This window comes from Geotrypetes seraphini, chromosome 11, assembly GCF_902459505.1.
Source record: "Geotrypetes seraphini chromosome 11, aGeoSer1.1, whole genome shotgun sequence".
Lineage (NCBI taxonomy): Eukaryota > Metazoa > Chordata > Amphibia > Gymnophiona > Dermophiidae > Geotrypetes > Geotrypetes seraphini.
This window is the reverse complement of record NC_047094.1, coordinates 129,883,267-129,905,298: the sequence shown is the minus strand read 5'-3', so window position 1 is coordinate 129,905,298 and position 22,032 is coordinate 129,883,267. Positions and strand designations below refer to the sequence as shown.

At 44.9% G+C, this 22,032-nt stretch overlaps 1 protein-coding gene across 2 annotated transcripts in view; it reads right to left on the bottom strand.

Moving 5' to 3' along the window:
- LOC117345581 (protein-glutamine gamma-glutamyltransferase E-like) overlaps positions 1-22,032 on the bottom strand; it is a 37,987-nt gene that overhangs the window by 1,225 nt on the left and 14,730 nt on the right. The window contains exons 3-12 of one of the 2 annotated variants that reach the window (XM_033914427.1): positions 21,290-21,538; positions 19,565-19,683; positions 18,238-18,366; positions 16,191-16,368; positions 15,267-15,402; positions 10,580-10,683; positions 9,800-10,042; positions 7,116-7,445; positions 5,562-5,722; positions 1,673-1,806 (exon numbers count right to left, since the gene is read on the bottom strand). In XM_033914427.1, coding sequence (XP_033770318.1) covers positions 1,673-1,806; positions 5,562-5,722; positions 7,116-7,445; positions 9,800-10,042; positions 10,580-10,683; positions 15,267-15,402; positions 16,191-16,368; positions 18,238-18,366; positions 19,565-19,683; positions 21,290-21,538 — 1,783 coding nt within the window. The remainder of the gene's footprint in view (positions 1-1,672; positions 1,807-5,561; positions 5,723-7,115; positions 7,446-9,799; positions 10,043-10,579; positions 10,684-15,266; positions 15,403-16,190; positions 16,369-18,237; positions 18,367-19,564; positions 19,684-21,289; positions 21,539-22,032) is intronic. The other variant, XM_033914428.1, reaches the window with a different exon arrangement.

Below are 22,032 nucleotides of genomic sequence, written 5' to 3'. Positions count from 1 at the left end.
ATGGGTAAATGGACTGGCAGGGCTAAAAGGATGCAGGTGTCTACAGGGTGGAATATGAGTTGAACCTGTGTTGAATTTGCAAGCATGCACATAGATTCTCAAATCTGATAATAGTCAACTAATCTATGTGCAACTTCTGCTGCGAAGTAGAGAATGACACGGTGACAAAATTCATCACCGTTCCCGTCCCCGCGGATAACCACGGGAAATAATCCCATATCATTTTCTAGTGTCTATTTCAACTTCGGTCATTATTCAAAGCAAAGCTTGTGGGTCAGTGGTTGTGGCCATCATACTCTGATTCTTATGTGAGCCAAGGATAATGAAGCCATTGTGACATCACTGATGTGATTGGCTCTTAGGCACTGGTGGAATGAGGCATTATGACATCACAATATCTGCTCTGGATACCAGAGACTGTCATTCTGTAGTGTCTGTTTCAACCTCAGTCCTTCTACACCAGCATTATTCAAAGCAAAGCTTGAGGGTCAGTGGTTGTGGCCATTCATACTCTGATTCTTATGGGAGCCAAGGATAATGAAGCCATTGTGACATCACTGATGTGATTGGCTCTTAGGCACTGGTGGAATGAGGCATTATGACATCACAATATCTGCTCTGGATACCAGAGACTGTCATTCTGTAGTGTCTGTTTCAACCTCGGTCCTTCTACACCAGCATTCTTCAAAGCAAAGCTTGCGGGTCAGTGGTTGTGGCCATTCATACTCTGATTCTTCCCTCTTTCCTTAAAGAATGACATGAAGATGGTTTCCCGCGGGGACGGGAACGGTGATGAATTTTGTCACCGTATCATTCTCTACTGCGAAGATTAGTAGTTTATAAACAACAAGAGAAAAGGTCGACCCAGTTGCTCCACAGTGAAAAAAATGTCCAGAGAATGAAAACGAAAAGAAACTATGGAGGATGATGTTCTTGATGCTTATTTATTGCCGTATCACACAGAAAATCAAAGCCGTAATCCACATATGCTCTGGGGAGGCAGGACCCAACACGGTCCGTGTTTCAGTGGACTCGCCTTCCTCAGGGGTCCTATAATAGTGAATGTGTAATGAGCATAAACCTCCATGGGACCCCTGAGGAAGGCGAGTCCGCCGAAACACAGACCTTATTGGGTCCTGTCTCACCGGAGCATATGTGGATTACGGCTTTGATTTTCTGTGTGATACGTCAATAAATAAACATCAAGAACACCATCCTTCATAGTAGTTTATAAAGATATGTGGAGAGATATTTTCAATATGACACTCATGGGAACTCTTTGACTGTCGGAGCAACGCAGAGCATTCAGCGTACGGCTGGCACCATAAATCTCTTGAGCGGTTTTGTGAATGGGGTGGGGATTAAATAAGTACTTTTATTTGCATGTCCTGATTGCTCTTTGTATTACACTTCTGTATTCTTGCAATTAGGTATTCCCCCTTTTTTTTGTTGTTGTTTCCTTCCATGGGCAATCTCTTGCACATACTTTCCGACTAGTCGGGATTCTGTAAGGGGTCATTTACATGCTTATGTTGTCTCACCCACAATCGCTTTATTAAAATACCCCAAAGTAGGCGTGCACGCACCCTAAATACACATGCCCCCTTATAGAACTACCTTTATAATGGATATTTCTGGAAGACCACCAAGGAAGATATCCCGTCCTACTTACTCTAATGTGATGCTCTTGTCGAGAAGGCCACTGCCTTCCACAGACAGCCTGCAGTTGTTCAAATGCTCTGAGGGATCATTTCCAATTATGATTTCTACAGGAATGTCTTTATTCAACACTGCTGCTTTTGTAGCCTATAGAACAAAAGGGGAGAGCACATCTGAATTAACTTATTTCTTTACTAGTCTTTAAGCCTGTTACATTAACGGGTGCTAGAATCCCTCTCCCTAACTGTCTCTCCATGGCCCTCTTCTGTCTTCCCCCCCCCCCCCCGAGCAAAGCTGTCTGTCCCCAGCACACCTCCTCCCCAAAGTAGCCCCCTTTCCCTCTCCCTATCTCTCCATGGCCCCTTCTGTCTCCTCCCAGAGCAAAGCTGTCCCCAGCACACCTCCCCCCAAAGCAGCCCCTTTCCCTCTCCCTATCCATGGCCCCTTCTGTCTCCCCCCAGCACACCCCTCCCCCCAAAGCAGCCCCCTTTCCCTTTCCCTCTCCCCCTGGCTCCCAGTATTGATCCCCTTCTAACCCTCCCCTCCATCCCGGCGTCTTCTGGCCTGCTCCTCTTCAAAGCAGCCTGCGATCGTGGTGGCCGGCTTTAGCGAATCTCGCAGGCTGCTCTCCAACTCGACAGCACGTGCCCTCTGACGCGATCCTGTGCGTCAGAGGGAGCGTGCTACTGAGGTTGGAGAGCGGCCTGCGAGGTTCTTTAAAGCCAGCCACGATCACAGGCTGCTCTGAAGAGGATCAGCGGCGGCGGAAAGTGAGGTGACACGGCGAGGACGCGGGCAGACAGCGAGTGAGAGGCGGCGGTGAGTGAGGGCGGGCGGTGACGCGCCGAGGCAGGGAGAGAGCACAGTCGCGCGCCTTCAGCCCCTGCATGCGCCGTGAGGTTAGAATGTTGCCACAGAAGCACACCTCACGGCGCCACGCCGCACGAATTTTCAAGAGCGCAGGCGCGCTCTAGCATTTTATTATTATGGATATTTCGCATTTCCTACAATTCTATGTGGATTACAAATTATTCAGGTACTCAAGCATTTTTCCCTATCTGTCTAATGTACCTGGGGCAATGGGGATTAAAGGGTCCTTTAATTAAGTTGCGGTAAACGCTAACGCTTCCATTATAGTCTATGGACGCGTTAGCGTATGCTGATATTTGGCATACGCTAATACGGCTAGCATGCCTTAGTAAAAGGACCCCTAAGTGACTTGCTCAGGGTCACAAGGAGCAGTGCTGGATTTGAACCCACAACCCCAGGGTGTAACTTGTCATGAAACCAGGTTCAAATTGAAATGAATCGACTCAAATTTATTTGAATATTCCCAGATCAGAGTAACCTTTCACCTGGTTCAGATCTGACTATCCTTCAAAGAGCATTCAACCCCCCTGGCCCGCCCCACCCAAAATGATTAATGCCAGTGAATCTTAGCCCTGTTCGTGGGAAACACTCACCGCTCATGTTACCCCAAAAGGATGCTAATAAGATAGATATGCATACAAGGAGGCAATGTCTATAAATTTACTTCACGAATATTTAAATATGGCTTGACAATCATACTGGCTGGGTGTGTCCTCAAGTCTAGGTTCAGAACCCCTGATTTTCTCTTCTCAGTTTGGTTTCATGCAAACATCTACAGCTTAAACCCTCTAATGCAGTGGTTCCCAACCCTGTCCTGGAGGTCCACCAGACCAGTCGGGGATAGCCCTAATGAATATGCATGAGAGAGATTTGCGTATAATGGATGTGACAGAAATGCAAATCTGATCCATGCATATTTATTAGGGCTATCCCCAAAACCCGACTGGCCTGGTGGTCCTCCAGGACAGGGTTGGGAACCACTGCTCTAATGCATTTCAAATATACGGTAAATCTGAATATTTGCATCTAAGCTGGGGGATATAGATCAACCTTGAGCAAATACGTAGAGTAATGTTGAGTGGCAAGAAATCAGAAATCTATCCCAAGTCAGACTACAAATGGTTACAGTTTATGGATGCCAATTTATGGTCTCACCATAATCAGTTCTAATTATTAGAACCACAACTCTCTAACCCTTAAATGGGTAGTATCGCCAAATATTAGCACAGACCCACCACACATTATCCAATTAGTGTCGAGACAACCCGGAGGCAGAGCAGAGACATATCTAGGACCCTGCTGATCTTCACTGATGTCCAGATAATTATATGGGCAAACGGCACTGTAGAAATAGTAACCCTAACTTACTCAGATGGCTATCCAGGTATAGGCATTGAATATTGCTGGTCTTCAGATAACTTCCAGGAGCCACTGAGTATCTGAATATGTGGTGTCAGGCACTGAATACTCAGGAACATTTTATTCAGCAGCGGCCAGCGTTTTAAAAATAAGCTGATCGTCAACGGATGAATATTATGTAGAAATATATAAAATGAAAGCAGATAAAGACCATATGACCTATCTAACCTGCCTAACCACACCATCTCCTAACCCATCCTCTCCCCTAGAGATCCAACATACTTGTCCCAAGCTTTCTTGAAGTCAGATATACTTTTTTTCTCCCCAACCTCCACCAGGAGGCCATTCCAAGCATTCACCAACCTTTCCGTGAAAAAGTATTTTCTGAGGTTACTTCTGAATCTATCCCCTTTCACCTTCGTCCTATGCCCCCCTCATTTCAGAGTTTTCTTTCTATTGAAAGAGACTTGCCTCATGTGCATTTTTGCTAGGTAGGTATTTAAACATCTGTATCATATTTCCCCTTTCCCACCTTACTTCATATTGAGATCTTTAAGTGTCTCCCCCATATGCTTTATGACAAAGACCACCGACTGCCTCCATCCTGTTTATCTTTTCGAAGGTGGAGGTCTCATCAGAGTCTTATGCAGGGGCATCACTACCCCATTTTTCCTACTGGCCATTCCTCTCCCTAAGCACCTTAGCGTCCTTCTAGCTTTCGCCATCGCCTTCTCAACCTATTCTGCCACCTTAAGATTTTTCTAAGCAGACATGAGTCTCCAGGGGCAGCAGAGCATATTTTTACTTAGGAAGCCAGACATACCAAGATCTGTCTCTGACCCCATCACCCTGATTGCTGATGCTGTGTGGACCACACATTAGCACGGACATGCCCCCTGTGGACATTCCGCTGCTTATGTGAAAATCTGTTAACTGATCAGCTATATATGGGTGCTAATTTGTAACCTAGCTCTAGCCATCCTAATTAGCTGCACCGTATGTAATCTGCATATAGGGGGCCTGTACAGTATGTATATATTCACCTATAAGATTTCAAAATCCCATCAATAAATTATGGTCATCTTATCTATGGGTTATTCTCATCAATGTCATAGCACTCTTGCTATGGTAGCTTCATTCAAGTAGAGAGAACAGATTTTGGCTATGCTGAAGCTGCTTGTGAAGACACAATCAGTGCTATATAGGTCTCTGATTTGGAAAGAACTCTTAATTCAAGGTGAGCTTGAACAGTGTTCCAATTAAAAAGAAGGGGGGGCTGATTTTCAGACCACAGGAGGCAGATTGGCTATCTTCCTCAGTCGGCGGTGAACCCAGAGGTTCATTGGTGGGGCTGTAGCCGGCAACCGGCATTGACTTTCTGATCTATTTTTATCCATAGTTGACATACTCGTAGTTGGCCAAGTCATTATTCATCAACTGACCAGTTAACTTATAGTGACAAAAGATAGATCTGCTATTTAGGCAGGTTTGTGTGGCCACTAAATTTAGCCAGTTGGCCAATAAAGTTGTAATTCTCATCTTAGATTAGGAGAAAATGTTTCTCTTGGGACGGGATTAGGAATCTCAATGGAAGATAGACTGGGATTATCCAAGTCATTATCATCGTCCTTTTCTACTTCTTACCTTTCTAAAAATCTTGATCATCTCCTTACCTTGATACTGAGGGACGGCTTCTCCAAAAGGATGTCCATCTCTACCAGAATTTTCTCATCTGTCTCCTTAACCACACACACAGCTGTAATGCCTATCATGGCATCACTGTGCAAATATTTTGCATACTCTTCATATGTTATCGTGACTGGAACTTGTTTTTCTGGAAATTGGAACACTCGGAATTAATTAGAAAACCAGGTTACAGAGTAGCTTGCAGAAATAGTGATGGTTCACAGTTTTCCTAACTGGAATGAATATTTGCTACTTCTAAGGGATTCACCATGATTCATCAAAACCCCAAAAAGTCAATATTCAATGGTAAGGCCGCCATTCAATTTCTAAACATATTCCCAACCATCCAAAATTATATATATTTTCAGTGGCAACTGGACTTTCAATTGGCACTTTAAAAACATATAACTTTGGACCTGCACTAAGGGATGCAGCTACCTGCATGTGTGCTACCGTTAATAAGTGTTAATTTACCAATAACTGGTGCCAGTGGTATAGTGAGGGAGGTTGGCACCCAGGATGAAGGTGCCCAGCATCGCCACGCCGTGCACCTCTCCGCAATCTTTTCTACCACTTCAGCACCCCCTCACTCTTCCCCGCCGCTCGACTACCCCCTACCAACCGCATACCTCTTGACGCGCTTGCCAGCACGTTCAGCATCTTCCATCTGCTGCTCGCGCCGGCCTCTGACATCACTTCCTGAGCCCCTGACCAGGAAGTGGCATCAGAAGGATGGATGGACGCATTAGCAGAGAATGACTAACACTTCCTAAGAAGAGATCCCCCTCCCTTTTGTATTTTCCCAACCCCCCCTCGTCACTATTTTTTAATTTGCATCTCGATGTAATTATACTCCCCCGTGTCCTTTCCCACCAATTATGGCAGCTTTTGTCTGTTTTTAATTCCCGTTTTATTTGACTATACATGTTGCTGTTTTTTTAACGTTTCTTTTTCTTTTATTATATTAAATACAGCTCGTTTTAATCCATTTAGAAAACGCTTGATAGACGGTAGATCAAATAACAAATAAAACTTGGAAGCTGAGGCCAGCGCATGCAGCAAGTGGAAGATGCTGCTCACGCCAGCGGACATTTAAAGAGGTATATGGGGGCAGGGAGGAGGAGGGGCGCTGGCACTGTCACTCACCTGAAAAACGACGCCCAGGGCGGTTTGCCCCCTTATTACTACACCACTGTCTGGTGTTATTTTAACACTGGTTGGTTTTAGTTTTAATACAGTGAGACCTAATTCCTAATAACCGGGGTTAACAGTAAAATATCCTGTCTTAGCAATACCCCATATTGACAATGTCCCTTTTTAGTCTTTTAAAAAGGTATTACCTTACATGTTTTGTTTATTGGTCTTTGCTTCTGAAAACATTTTCAAACCGAGATGGCAAAAGACCGCCTCTAGATGGCAGACTTCAGGCTTCACATCTCCACCACCAAACACCAAATAATACCAGAACAAATCTCGATTTTAGACACCACGCCTGCGTCGAATCAAAACTGTTAGGGTTATAAAATCACATGAAAATTTACCTTCTTCAGGTTCAAGTGCAATAGATTTTGAATCCTTCCAGATGTCATTGATCCGTCTCCCGTTGTAGAGGGTGGAAGATACGTTGAAATGTACCTCCACGTCTGTATTTTCAGGGGTCAGATTTTTGAGAACTAAGATAATGCTGAGGTCCTGACCAGCCAGAGGAGACTTTTCAAGCTTGAACTCCCCTGACAACAGAGGTCCTCGTGAAGGCTTACGAGAAAATCTATGCCGTAGTATTGCTAGGGCTTTATAAGTTGATGCCATGCCATCTCCTTCATATAGCTTGCTTGTAGCCTTTTCAAATATCTCTCGCTCTATCTCAGAACCTGGTAGAGAAGAATCTGACTATAATGTACAAATTAACACTGAGCCCATGATTATTTTTTAAACTCACATCAACGCTGCATGAAATACTGTATTATGATTTTTGATGTTTCAATTATCATCTGTTATACAGTTAATGTGGTCATGGATGATTATTACATCTATATTGTACCAGAAATTAAAAAAGAAAAACAAGCAAACATTTTGTCAGAACATCTCCAATGTCCACCATAAAGGTTCTAACTAGAGAATGACACGGGGACAAATTTTTCCCTGTCCCTGTAGGAACTCAATTTTCCCGTCCCATCCCCGTGAGTTTTGTCACTGTCCCTGCCCCGTTCCTGTAAGCTCTTCTTTAACTGCGCAAGCCTCGAACACTTATGATTTTCAAGTGTTTGAGGCTTGTGCCGATGAGGACGGAGCTTAGGCATTGGTGGAATGAGGCATTATGACATCACAATCTGAGCTCTAGAATGTTGCTACTTAGGATTTTCAAGGGTTTGAGGCTTATGCAGATGAGGACAGTGCTTGCGGAAATGGGGCAGGGACAGGACAGGAAAATGAGTTCCCGCGGGGACAGGGAAAAATTTGTGCCCGTCTCAATCTCTAGTTCTAACTGTCAGGCCAAGCTGAAGTCATTTCGCAAGGTCAATCAAAGAGGCAAGCAGGTTCTATGAGTTTTTTGTTTTTTAAAAAAAAATAATTTATATTCTGCTTATCCTACAATTCAATGCGGATTCCAAATTATTCAGGTACTCAAGCATTTTTCCCCGTCTGTCCTGGTGGGCTCACACCATCTAATCCACCTGGGGAAATGGAGGGATTAAGTGACTTGCTCAGGGTCACAAGGAGCAGTGCAGGATTCGAACCTACAACCTCAGGGTGCTGAGACTGTAGCTCTAACCACTGCACCACACACTCCCGCCCAGGGGTTTCCCAGGGGACCTGCCTTCCCCAGATGATTAAAAGTGCCAGAATGCTCAGTGATAAGCAGATCCCAGCACACCTTAGAAGGAACGTTGAACAGCTATAGACAAGCATCTATTTATCCCCGTGTCATTCTCTAGTCTCCATTCCCCTTACTTGTGCTTGTCCCACAGTAAGCTGTGGTAAGTGCATGCTAGTGCTACAATAGCTTGGTAAAATGGCCCCTTAGATAGTAACTGGCAGGCTGCCATTAGGAAATACCACACTGCATTTCTCACACCTAAACTTCTATCTAATATAATAAAAGGGTAAGCCGCGCATGCGCACTTCCTATGCGTGCGTCCATTTTCCGTGAGCTGTAGCGAGCCATAAGAAGTGCGCATGCGCGGCTTACGGTCTGGCCTCACGCGAGGCAAGACAAGGGCGCAGGCGCGCCCTTCCCTGCTCTCCACCTGCGGAGCGGCGGCTGCTGGCCGCTAGCACCCCCTGCCCTCTCCGTCGCCTCCCGGCTCCAGCGGCGTAGGCAGCACTATAAACACGCTGCTTCGCGCCCTTCTCTGCCGATTTCCTCTGCCGCGTCTCTGATGACATCATCGGAGACAGACGCGGCAGAGGAAATCGCCAGTAGAAGGCCGCGAAGCAGCGTGTTTAAAGTGCTGCCTACGCGGCTAGAGCCCCGAGGTTTGTAGGCGGTGGGAAGGTCAGGAGCAGGCCGGATCGACAACGGCAGTAAAAGAAGGGGGAGGGGCCGAACGGAGCAGGGAAGAGAAGGGAAAGGGGGAGTGGGGGGAAATGCTGCTACTGCTTCTACACAGGAAAGGGGGGGATAGGAGGGAAATGCTGTTGCTGCTGCATAGGGAAGTGGGATGGAAATGCTGCTGCACAGGGAAATGGGGAAAAATGACAGACAGATAGCGGGAGGGAGACAGAAAGAAAGAAAGACACAGGGGCAGGGAGAGGGACAGAAAGACAGACAGAGAAAGGGGGCCAGAGAAAGAGTCAGCGGGAGAGGGAAAGGGGGCTGCTTTGGGGGAAGGGGTGTGCTTGGGGCAAACAGCTTTGCTCTGGGGGGGGAAGACAGAAGGGGCCATGGAGAGACAGGGAGAGGGATAGGGGGCTGCTTTGGGGGGAGGGGTGTGCTGGGGGGAGACAGAAGGGGCCATGGAGAGATAGGGAAAGGGGGCTGCTTTGGGGGGAGGTGTGCTGGGGACAGACAGCTTTGCTCGGGGGGGAGGGGGAGACAGAAAGATACAGACAGCGGCCAAGGAGAGAGAGATAAAGAAACACAGACAGACAGACACATCTATTCTAGCATCCGTTAATGTAACGGGCTTAAAGACTAGTTTAGCTAATAATTACTTATTATTAGCTGATAATTCATGTTAGCCACATTATCTGGCAACAAATTCCATAGTTTAACTGAATTTACCTTCTTCGTATTTGTAGGCGGAAGTAACATCCATCCGCTCATCACTGCCTACGGCTTTGGTACTTATGAATTTACCAATTTGTTTGGCATCGTTGTAAACTCTAGTTTTGCTTCCGTCCTCGTTTCTAATCCAGATGGAGTAGTCTGCATTCACCTTGGCAAACATGAAAGCCGTGTCATACGCGAGGTCCACGTCGCCTTCTCTAATGGCTGTGACAGAGGAAGGGCCACAGCAGTAGATTCCTAAAGTGAGAGAACACGCAGGAGAGTAACATATGTTATCCGGCACCCCGTGAAAAGTTCTGGCGTGGAGAAACTTTGGCAAGACGGTTGGCCGGGCTTAGGGTTAGCAGACGTCCGGACGGCTTTTGAAAACCCGGCACCTTGTCTGGGTTTTGAAAAGCTTCTAGCAACGAGTGTCGTCGGGACGCCATCTGCGCATGCACGGATGCAACGTGGTGACATGATGTCATCGCGCCACACCAGCGCATGCACGGATGCCGTCCCAACGGGCATACAGGTTGAGGAGGCGGGGCTGGGGTGGAATGGGGCATGACTCGGGCAGAACGGCAGAATTGGGCAGGCCTAGGGGCGGGGCCATGCAGAAGTGGGAAGGCCTGGGGGCGGGGTAATGGGTCTAGATTTTCATTCATGAAAATCTGGTAACCCTACACACACAAGACTAAGAAGCACGCATAAACTTTTCCCCAATCTGGGTAGTTTGAAAATCACTGAATAATGCCATATAGTTTCCAGATCGTAATTCAAACTGGATAGTACCATCGCTTTTCTTCAGGGGAGTTGCATCGATGGCCTGCCATCCATTATATGATGATCCCAGGTCTCCACGGTTGAACCAGGCTTCATTCCAGATATGGACATTCCTATATGTTTGAAAAAAAAAAAAGCTAATACAGTGAAAATGAACATAATAATAATAACTTTATTCTTATATACCGCCAACAATCTTGCGACTTCTAGGCGGTTTACAATGAAGAGAAACTGTACAGACAGCGAATTACAGAGTATAGCATTGAACATCTAGTGATAGTAACAGGAGAGTTACAGGGTCTGTGTATTACACGGTTTCACAATGAGTAGCATTATACAGTCGACGATATTCAGAGCATAAGTAGGAGAAGAGAAAGGAGATTGCGCTTTGAGTTACAAAGGTGAAAGACTGCGAAGGTGAAAAAGATAACATAAGATGTTGATGAGAAGTAAGTTGTTAACTTGGTACATTTGAACGAAGGACGGGCACCAGTGGGAAAAACTGGTAACAATTAAAGATAGAAATTTTGGCAGAAGAGGGTAGACGGACTCCTTGGGATGGGAGGAGGCTCCGATTTTATGGGAGAAGTCTGGTTAGGTTATAAATTTCTTAAACAAGGTGGTTTTTAGTTCTTTCCTAAAGATACTATATGATTCTCTGGCGGCATCAGTGAAGTAGCCTGTCCAAGTTTGCAGTCTACCTGCTTGGAATTTGAATGTTCTATCAAAGAAGGTGCGATATCTACAGCCTATGATATTTGGGTAGGTAAAGAGGTTACGGTTTCTGGTAGGCCTAATAGAGGAGTGGAATTCGAAGTGAGGTAGTAGGTAGCTGGGGGCCAGTCCCCAGATTAGTTTATAGCAGAGGCAGGAGAATTTGAATAGAATTTGTGCTTCAATTAGAAACATAGAAACATAGAAATAGACGGCAGATAAGGGCCACGGCCCATCAAGTCTGCCCACTCCAGTGATCCTCGCTATCTATCTTTGCGGATAGATCCCACATGTCTATCCCATCTGGCCTTAAAATCCGCCACACTGGTGGCCTCAATAACCCGAAGTGGAAGACTATTCCAGCGATCAACCACCCTTTCAGTGAAGAAGAACTTCCTAGTGTCACTGTGCAGTTTCCAGCCCCTGATTTTCCACGAATGCCCCCTTGTTGCCGCGGGACCCTTGAAGAAGAAGATGTCTTCTTCCACCTTGATGCGGCCCGTGAGATATTTGAATGTCTCGATCATATCTCCCCTCTCTCGACGCTCCTCGAGTGAGTAGAGCTGCAAATTCCCCAACCGCTCCTCGTACGGGAGCTCCCTGAGTCCCGAGACCATCCTGGTGGCCATCCTCTGGACCGATTCCAGTCTCAGCACATCCTTGCGGTAATGCGGCCTCCAGAATTGCACACAGTACTCCAGGTGCGGTCTCACCATGGATCTATATAGTGGCATAATGACTTCAGGTTTACGGCTGATGAAACTCCTGCGTATGCAACCTATGATTTGCCTTGCTTTGGATGAAGCTTGCTCCACTTGGTTTGCCGACTTCATGTCTTCCCTGACAATCACTCCCAAGTCTCTTTCTGCTACAGTTCTTGTCAGGATCTCGCCATTTAGGGTGTAGATCTTGCATGGATTCTGGCTTCCCAGGTGCATGACTTTGCATTTTTTGGCATTGAAACTGAGTTGCCAGGACCTAGACCAGTGCTCCAGCAGAAGTAAGTCATGCACCATATCGTCTGTCATTGCTTTTTTGTCTGTTGTGCTTTTGCTCACTACATTGCACAGTTTGGCATCATCGGCAAACAATGTTATTTTGCCTCGAAGCCCTTCTGTCAGGTCTCTTATATAGATGTTGAACAAGATCGGGCCCAGGACGGAGCCCTGTGGCACTCCACTTATCACTTCCGACATCTCGGAGGGAGTGCCATTCACCATCACCCTCTGAAGCCTACCTCCAAGCCAGTTCCCAAACCATTGGTAACCAATGAAGGAGTTTGTAGAATGGACTAACATGATCGCTCTTCTTTAGTCCGAATATTAGACGGATGGCCGTATTTTGAACTATTCTCAGTTTTCTCACATTTTTTTTAGATATTCCCAAGTAGACAATGTTACAGTAGTCCAGGGTGGATAAAACCAGTGATTGTACCAATATTCTGAAGGATAGCGGGTCGAAGTATTTTTTTATGGTTTTCAGTTTCCATAGGATGAAGAAGCATTTTTTAGTCACCGAGTTTATGTGCTCGGTCAGGGACAGGTGGGTATCCAGGGTGACTCCCAGTATTTTTATGGTTTTTAGTATTGGGTGATCATGGCCGTTTACATATATTGTAGTTGCAGAGATTTTCTTGTTTGGGCTAGCAAGGAAAATCTTTGTCTTTTCTGAGTTTAATTTCAGTTTGAAGTTTAAAGTCCATTTTTCTATTTCGAGCATGATGGAGGAGATATGTTTTGAGTTGGTTGAGGTCACATTTGTTATTGGTATTAGTATGGAGATGTCGTCTGCGTATATATAATAAGTTAGGTTAAGCTTTTGTAAAAGGTGGCCTAGAGAAGAGATGTATATATTGAACAAGGTGGGAGATAGGGGGGGGATCCTTGTGGGACTCTCGAGGGGCTTTTCCAGGGTTCAGTGTAATTTCCTTCATGGACCACTTGATAAGATCGTTTGGTTAGGAAACCTTGGAACCTGGTCCACACTCTTCCTGATATTCCCATTTCGTCGAGGCACCTAAGCATAGTTTTGTGGTCCATGAGATCGAAGGCACTGCTGAAGTCTAACTGTAGGATCAAGGCGCTGGAACCTTGATTGAAAAGGTCGTATAGGTGGTTAAGGAGAGAGCCTAGGACTGTCTCGGTGCTGAATCCTTTTCTGAATCCAGATTGGTGGTCATTTAGGAGAGAGTACTTATCTAAGTGATTTACTAATTCCAAGTTGACCAGCCCTTCCAGCATTTTGGTGAAAAAGGGGGTGCTCGCTATGGGTCTGTAGTTGGACGCCAGTGTGAGCGAGATCTTCTGGTCTTTGGGTATGGGTGTGATTAGGATGTGTCCCATATTTTCCAGGTAGGTTCCGTTTTTGAGAGAGTAAGTTGCCCAGTTAAATAGGTCCCTCTTAAATTCTGGTATTGCATCTTGCATGATCTTAGACGGACATTCATCTAGTAGACAATTTGATTTGGAGTATTTGTTGAAGAGTGCAAGGAAGTTATTCCAATCTGGGGGCTCGAAGTGGTTCCAGCTCATATCGCCTTTGGATTCACTACTCTGCGTTTTGAGGTTGAATTCAAGATTGGGCGGAGGAGGGGGTATTGAGGCTCTGAGGTCGGTGATTTTTTTCCTAAAGTGGTTGGCTAGGGTGGAGACCTCTGGGATTTGATCGTGATGGTTCTGTAGTATCTGTGTGGTGTCTGTTATTTTGCTTACTAGTTTGAATAGTTCTCTACTGTTTGTATTGGTTGTTCCTATTTTCTGTGCATAACAGTTATAACGCTTTTCTTTGATCCGATTCTTGTAATTTTTCATTTTTTGTTTCCATTTAATTTTATCTTCCACTTTGTCTGTTTTTTGCCATACTCTTTCCAGTTTTCTGAGATCTGAGAAATGAACAGGTGGGAAACTGAGGATGGGTCTTTCCTCCCCCTTCAGTCCCCTACATACAAAGAACATTCAAAGGAAACTTTCTAACATGGGAGGTGTATGGAAATCAGAACACCTACAGCCCTACTATTTGAAGCTACATTGGTTGCTGATAACTGCAAGGATCAACTATAAATTGGGCATCACTGCCTTTAAAATCCTAAGAGGGAATGCCCCTGATTACCTAACAGAGTTGGCCATCCTACTCCAGGTTGCCTCCAACAGATATTCCACCAGAAATCTTTTCCATTTAAAATTCCCAGCATGCAAAATTCCCAGCATGCAAAGTCTACCCGACAAATGACCTTATCCATCCAATGTCAATTAATAAAATGCTGTAGCCAACTACCATTTACAGTAAGATCTTGTGACCGCTACTTCAGGTCCTGGAAACTTCTTAAAAGCATTTCTGGTCTAAGACAGGGAACCAATCTTGGAATGGTTCGGAGGCAGAGCTAAGGTGGAGCCGCTCACCACTCTGGCTAAAAATTGTCCCCGTATTCAACCGAAACCTGGCAAAATATTTGTATATTTCTATTACTGTCCTCTCTCTTTCTTTTATTTATTTAATTAATTAATTCGATTTCTATCCCATCTTCATTCACAGTAGGTTACATTGGACAGTACGTTTGGCAATATAATACAATACCATACAATACAGTAACATAATGAGAAAGGCTGGGCAGTACAGCAACTTAAGGATAGCTTGGGGTGGGGACATTCACAGGAAATTCCTGGGGAGGTTTGACAGTAGATTGGACCAGAGGGTCGCCAACAAGTGGTTGTTGGCGGGAGAGAGTTTAGAGGGGACTGTTTGCGGCTGGACCTTTAGCTGAAGAGAAAGGTCTTCACAGCTCTTCGGAAGGTTCATTAGTGCGTTCTGTGATCTGATTTATGGGGGAGGGGGGGTTGGTTCCAAAGCTGTGGGATGAAATGGCTGTGGGACCTCAGCGGATTGCCGGCCCTTCACCTTCTCTGAACTGCTTCCTTGTCTAAAATGCGATCTGCAGAATCATTGCACTTTGGAAATATTGGCTCTTAAAATATTCTGCACTTACCATATGCCTTCTCCACTCACATTTTCACGCTTTCCCGAAATGTCATAGAATACATCAATAGTGAGATTTCCATCTTTGTCTTGAGCAGCATTAAAAGTTGAAATGATACGGACTGGAATCCCCAGACACCGGAGTACTGAAAAATTAAACCAGCAGAACCTTTTCTTTTGTGTATATTATAAATATTTCAGTTTTGTACAGAATCTTCCTTATACAAGCTATCCTTCTCAATGCTACGCTTAGCACGCCAAGATATGAACAGTTTTTCAAACTTCGCGGGGGTTCCTGAAACGGAACCCCCGCAAATTTCGGGGGAGTACTGTACATATGTCTCTGTCCCTGGTGAACCTACATTCTATGTCAAATTGAGCTGCACAGCCTGATTTCAGACCTCATTCGAAATGTAGGCATAGGCGGGAATTTAATAATAATAAACAGTGCGCTGCTGAGCAGTGCACGTTAAGGAGCAAATTCTAAATGTGGGCGTATAACAACGTAGGCATCCAAATAGATTGAACAATAAGCAGAGTTATCGACGTTAACAAGCAATGATTGAAAGTTAGATGTCCAAAGGCTGTGCGCAATTCACAAAATAGGCGTCCGGAATTTCATGGACGCCCATCGGAAAAAGCAGCGCCTAACGGGATAGGCATGGGCGCGGTTTTACTACGGAGGCCCATTTACAGAATCGCGTGGTGCTCGGCGTCCAAATGCGTCTATATTCTCGCCTAAAATGTAGGCGTTCCAAGACCAGGTCTACTTTTGAGCACAAGTTGGGCACTAGCGAGGCGTCCTTTATAGAATTTGCCCCCTAAATGCCGAGCTGCCCATAGGAATTTAGCATTGGTGAAAAGGGGACTAGCAGTCCCTGCCTTCATGTTTATTGGCAGATTAGAGGATGTTTGGGTCACTGTTCGAACACACCTGTGCAAACTAGACCTGCAAAGATCCAACACTGTCCGTACTTGACAGGCACAAATCCTTCATTATACCACTTCTGCAAAATGTCAGCACTTCCACTCCATTCCTTTGGATCGATCCCGTCAGTGTAATCTCCATTCCAATTGTCAACGAGCACCCCTTTATCATCCCTGGAGTTCACCTAAAAAAGTAAGAATTTGGGCCGGTGAGATGAAGAATACAATTTATTAGTTACAGTCTGCCTTTAACAAAGCGGAATACAGCCCGAGGTCTGTTCAAAAAGTTCCAAGACCGATTGTATAAAAGTGTATTAAACAATCTTACTACTTATTCCATCGGGGCCCCTTCAAAGTACACCCTTCCTGAGGATTTCCCATATCCTCATTCCCTAAATATACGCTCTTCCCAACGTCGCTTCCACTTCTGGAAACAGTCCTTAAACACATCTGCAGGAATCGCCAAAAGTTGTTGCATACAACAGACGCGCAAATATGCCCCATCTTGTCAGAGTGTGTACTTATACATAGTATGTGTACCAGAGGACAAGTTATTAAAGGTCTTACCTGCAATCAAAAAAAAGACTTAACGTAGTAACACAGTAAATGTTGGCAGATAAAGACCCTCAGAGTCATCCAATCTGCACAGCAAGGTGGCCAGTGTTGAGTCTGACTCTCTGCAACTGTGGCATAGCCACCCACTTTGGCTTCAGGCCCACCAGCTAGCAGCACAACTTGGGAATCTCCAAGCCTCGCCAGCAAAAAAAGCGCTCAAACTCTCCACTGCCCTGTACCTTTAAAGAGAAGAACTTTGCCGGCAGTGAGCAACGTGACCGACACACCCCGCTTGTGCCGGCCCCACAGCCTTCCTTCTGTCGTGCTCCACCTATGCCGAAACAGGATGCTGTGCCGGAAGGAAAGCTGTGTGGCCAGTGTGAGCAGTGTGTTTCAGTCACACTTCTTGCTGCCGGCTGCAATGGCGGTGGGCTTCAGACAGGGGGGGGGGCTAGATCACAAGGGCAGGATAGGGGCAGCTCGAGAAGCTGGAATGTCGGGGGAGGGCCACATTGTTTGGGTGGGAGAGGGAGAGATATGCCCACCCAACTTAGGTCCAGGCCCATCCAACATTGGATGTCTTGCTATGCCCCTGCTCTGCACAGATTCCACTTCTTCATGATTAAACACTGATATATTTAATCTCTTTCTCTCCCTCTCCCTTCCTGTCCCACTTCCCCTCTCCCTGTCCCTCCCCCTCTCCATTTCCCCCTCTCCCTTTTCCTATCTCCCTCCTCCCCTCTCCCCTTCTCACCCTCTCTCCCCCTTGCCCCCTCACCCTCTCCCATTGGGTCAAAGACCATATAAATTGTCCCAGCACTGGTCCTACTTCCCAACTACCAGAGTTGCTATTGAAGACCACGCCAGCCATGATCCTGATCAGTTTCGGAACCCAGAGCGTAGAAGTTTGCTAGCATTGGTCTAACTTCCCAACCTTCGAAGCTGCCATCAAAGGTCACTCCTGCTATGGGTCCATTTAAGTTTCACTTTAATTGGATACCATACTTTTTCTATATAGTGATCCCTCTATATTTATCCCATGCATTTTTTTTTTTTTTACTTCATCTACCGAAAAACCTTTATTCAAATTCCCCTCCACCCCCCCCTCCCATCCAAGTACTCTAGCTTTAGCTTCGAGGGTTCTTCAAAGAGTGTCTGCACTTTCATATTTTCGCAGAAAATGGTTGGGGCGGGAGAAGTGATAAGACGTTAGTAGGACGCTGGGGGAAAATGTATTGCCAAAAAGGGCGATACTGTGGAAAAGTGATACAATTTGAAATGTCAACCGAAAACAAAAATCACTTTGAAGAAGGTGATATCCAAGATGTAGGCTTTATTGAAAATGCAGTCAATTAATCCTCCTGACGAGATATTTAGGACCCAAGTGAGATGTTTAATAAATAGTGTTTATAAAAATAAAAGTGCCGAAACATTTTGAATATCTCTCATATATTTGAGTTAAGTTCCTGTAACTTTGGATAAATTAACTCTTTTCTCACCATGGCACAGACCACCCTGCTCACATATACAGGGTTATTCCTCTTGGAGTGATCTGCTGCTGGGTCCCGCCTATGGTTTATGCTTTTATCCAGCATGGCGAAACAGATATCCAGAATGTCTCTGTCAAACTGAAATGATACAAGAAAACATAATTAAGGGGGAGAGAACTTGATATTCCACCTCTCTGTGGTTACAGTCAAAGCAGTTTACATATTATTGTATTCTTATTCTATAGCTGGGTCAATGGAGGGCTGCGTGGCTTGGCCCAGAGTCATGAGGAGCTGTGGTGGGAATTGGACCCAGCAACTCCAACTCCAACTTAATTTTACCTCTAATCCCATCCCTATAATCTACCTCTACTCTTATCTGTACCCCTCAATCCCTTGGATAGGTACTTGGAAGACAAAGGGATTGAGGGGTACAGATAAGAGTAGAGGTAGATTATAGGGATGGGATTAGAGGTAAAATTATAAAATTAATCAGGGATCACTGTTCAGGCACTAGGTCTGATGGGCCGCCGCGGGAGCGGACCGCTGGGCAGGATGGACCTCTGGTCTGACTCAGCGGGGGCAACTTCTTATGTTCTTATGCATTAACCACTAGGCTACTCCTCCATTAAGGAGTTTGATAGCAACGCTCAAGATTCTTTCCATCTTGGAGCTCCAGCTTTATGGAATTTGAGTAGGAGTAGCTACATGGTTTTGTTTAATAAGAACAGGAAATACAAAATAGAGAAATTTATTGATTTATTCAATTTTCTATACTGTTCTCTCGGGGGAGCTCAGAACGGTTTACATGCATTTATTCAGATACTCAAGTATGTTTCCCTGTCTGTCCCGGTGGGCTCTCAATCTATCTAATGTACCTGGGACAATGGGGGGATTAAGTGACTTGCCCAGGGTCACAAGAAGTAGCGTGGGCTTGAACCCACAACCTCAGGGTGCTGAGATTGTAGCTTTAACCAGTGCGCCACACTCTCCCCACACTCTCAGCTACGTATATTCCCCATACAATTCCCTAGAAACTTTGATTCCAGTTACTGTAAATTTTTATGAATCATTAAGTTCATTTCCATCATAGCTCAGAAATTAATATGTTTGAATTTGCTTCCGATTTGCTCTGTGTTTCCAGTCGGAAATCAAGTGCATTTCCTTAGCGGATCTGGGGGGAGATGCAAAACCTCCATCAGACTCAAACCAGGCTGAAATCCATCTGGTCTGGGTTTTACATTCAGTTCCTTGACTATCTCTATATAACAAAAAAAATGGCAGAAAAGATGCTGGCATTAAAGACTTACAAAAACGGTCTTTCCAGTTCTCCGTTTACCTGATTGTAGTTCCATTCCGCACTCATGATATTGTTTTCATGCCCCAAAAAATAGATTCCATTATCATTCATAACGTATTCCTGCTTCATATCCTCATCCGCCATATAGACGTCGTCACCTGAAAGGCGAGAACCAGACACGCGGTTACGATCATTCCACGGAGAGGTATTTTTATCCATGTATTTATTAAGGGGCCCTTTTCCTAAGCTGTGTTAGTTACTAACGCACACCTAATCTAATCTAATCCTTAGGTTTGTATACCACATCATCTCCACATTTGTAGAGCTCGACGCGGTTTACAGTAGGAGAAATAGGAAGGAACTACAACAGAGGGTTAGAGGTAGAAGTGTGAAGAAAATTTAGAGGACTTGGGATGCCAAGATATAAGAGTTTCCTTGATTCCTAAATTGGAGGGAGACTTACATTTTTTGAGAAAAGCCAGGTTTTCAGATGTTTGCGGAAAACTTGGAGAGAGCTCAAGTTCCGAAGAGGGGAGGTAAGGTTGTTCCAGAGCTCAGTGATTTTGAAGTGGAGAGAGGTCCCTAGCTTTCCTGTGTGGGAAATGCCTTTTAGCGAGGGGAAGGATAGTTTTAATTTGTGGGAGGATCTGGTGGTATTAGGGTTTGAGGAATTCCAAGAAAGAGGGATAAAGGGAGGGAGGATACCGTGTAGGATTTTGAAAGCTAAACAGGCGCATTTATAGTGGACCCTGGCGATTATCGGAAGCCAGTGGAGCTTGGCCAGGAGCGGGGAGACATGGTCAAATTTACTTTTAGCGAAGATGAGCTTGGCCGCGGCAAAATGGAATATCATGGGACTTGCTCAAACATCCTCCCATAATTCCAAAATTTGCACTTGCTAACTAAAGGGTCTTTTTATTAAGGTGTGCTAACCAATGTAGCATGCGTTAAAGATTAGCACACACTAAGGCATCTGTTTTATTCTATGGGCGCTGCTTTTTCCGATGGGCGTCCATGAAATTCCGGACGCCTATTTTGTGAATTGCGCACAGCCTTTGGACATCTAACTTTCAATCATTGCTTGTTAACGTCGTTAACTGTGCTTATTGTTCAATCTATTTGGACGCCTACGTTGTTATACGCCCACATTTAGAATTTGCCCATTAACGTGCACTGCTCAGCAGCGCACTGTTTATTATTATTAAATTCCCGCCTATGCTTACATTTCGAATGAGGTCTGAAATCAGGCGGAGTCACATGGTCAAATTTACGTTTCCCAAAAATCAATTTCACAGCAGTATTTTGAATCAATTGCAGTCTATAAAGGCAGATTTTTTTGTAATGCTGAGGTAAATAACGTTGCAGTAATCAAGGCGAGATGGTATAATTGACTGAACTAAAATAGAAAAATGACAATTAGAGAATGACATGGTGACAAAATTAATCACCGTTCCCGTCCCCGTGGATAACCGCAGGAAACCATCTTCATGTCATTCTTTAAGGAGAGAGGGAAGAATCAGAGTATGAATGGCCACAACCACTGACCCGCAAGCTTTGCTTTGAAGAATGCTGGTGTAGAAGGACTGAGGTTGAGATAGACACAAAAAAAATGACATGGGATTATTTCCCGCGGTTATCCGCGGGGACGAGAACGGTGATGAATTTTGTCACCGTGTCATTCTCTAATGACGATGATGAAAAAGATGTCTAACCTTCCTCATAGAGATGAAAGATAATGCCTTGAGGTTTCTATTCTAGGTATACCTGAATACCAAGGGTTAAACAGCAGTATGAATTTGCCAAGCTCGCTAGAGGTGGCCTGGCCTTTGCACTCCGGGATGACCTGAAGACTCAAGTTATAAGATCCAACAACAGCATCAGCAGGGCTGGAGAGAATGATGTCCATGTCTTCGGAACCACTGGCCTCGTGAATGGCGCTCCAGGAGCTGGTGCTCTCAGAACTGGAAAGAGGGAACACAGCCTTTGTTTTATAAGATTTGGAAGGGGTGGGTCCTTTAACAGAAAAAAAAAAAAAGAAAAACAGCCATGTTCATGAAGCAAAGCACATTCATATCTCAAATATAATTAAAATATAATCATATCAAACTTACCCCCTCTTGTACAAAGGTGAGCTAAGCTTTTTAGCACGCACTAAATGCTAATGCGTGCATGTTATCCTATAGACACGTTAGCGGTTAGTGCACGTGCGCTAAATCCGCGCTAAAACGCTTAATGCACCTTTGTAAAAGAGGGCCTAAGAGCTCTTTTGCATTAGTAGGCCTCTGACTTATATATGAAAAAGATGACTTTGGATTTGCCTATGTCAATGTCTCTCAAACTGTGTGCCATAGCAGAGTGGTGTACCCCGAAGAGATTTGGGCTGTATCACAACAGATTCCAGAATTTTACTGTATTTTTTAAAAAATTCCTTTCATAAATGCACTAGAATAGGTGTCATGTACATTGCTAATGCAAGAGTCTGTCGATGTTATGAACGCCTGTATGCG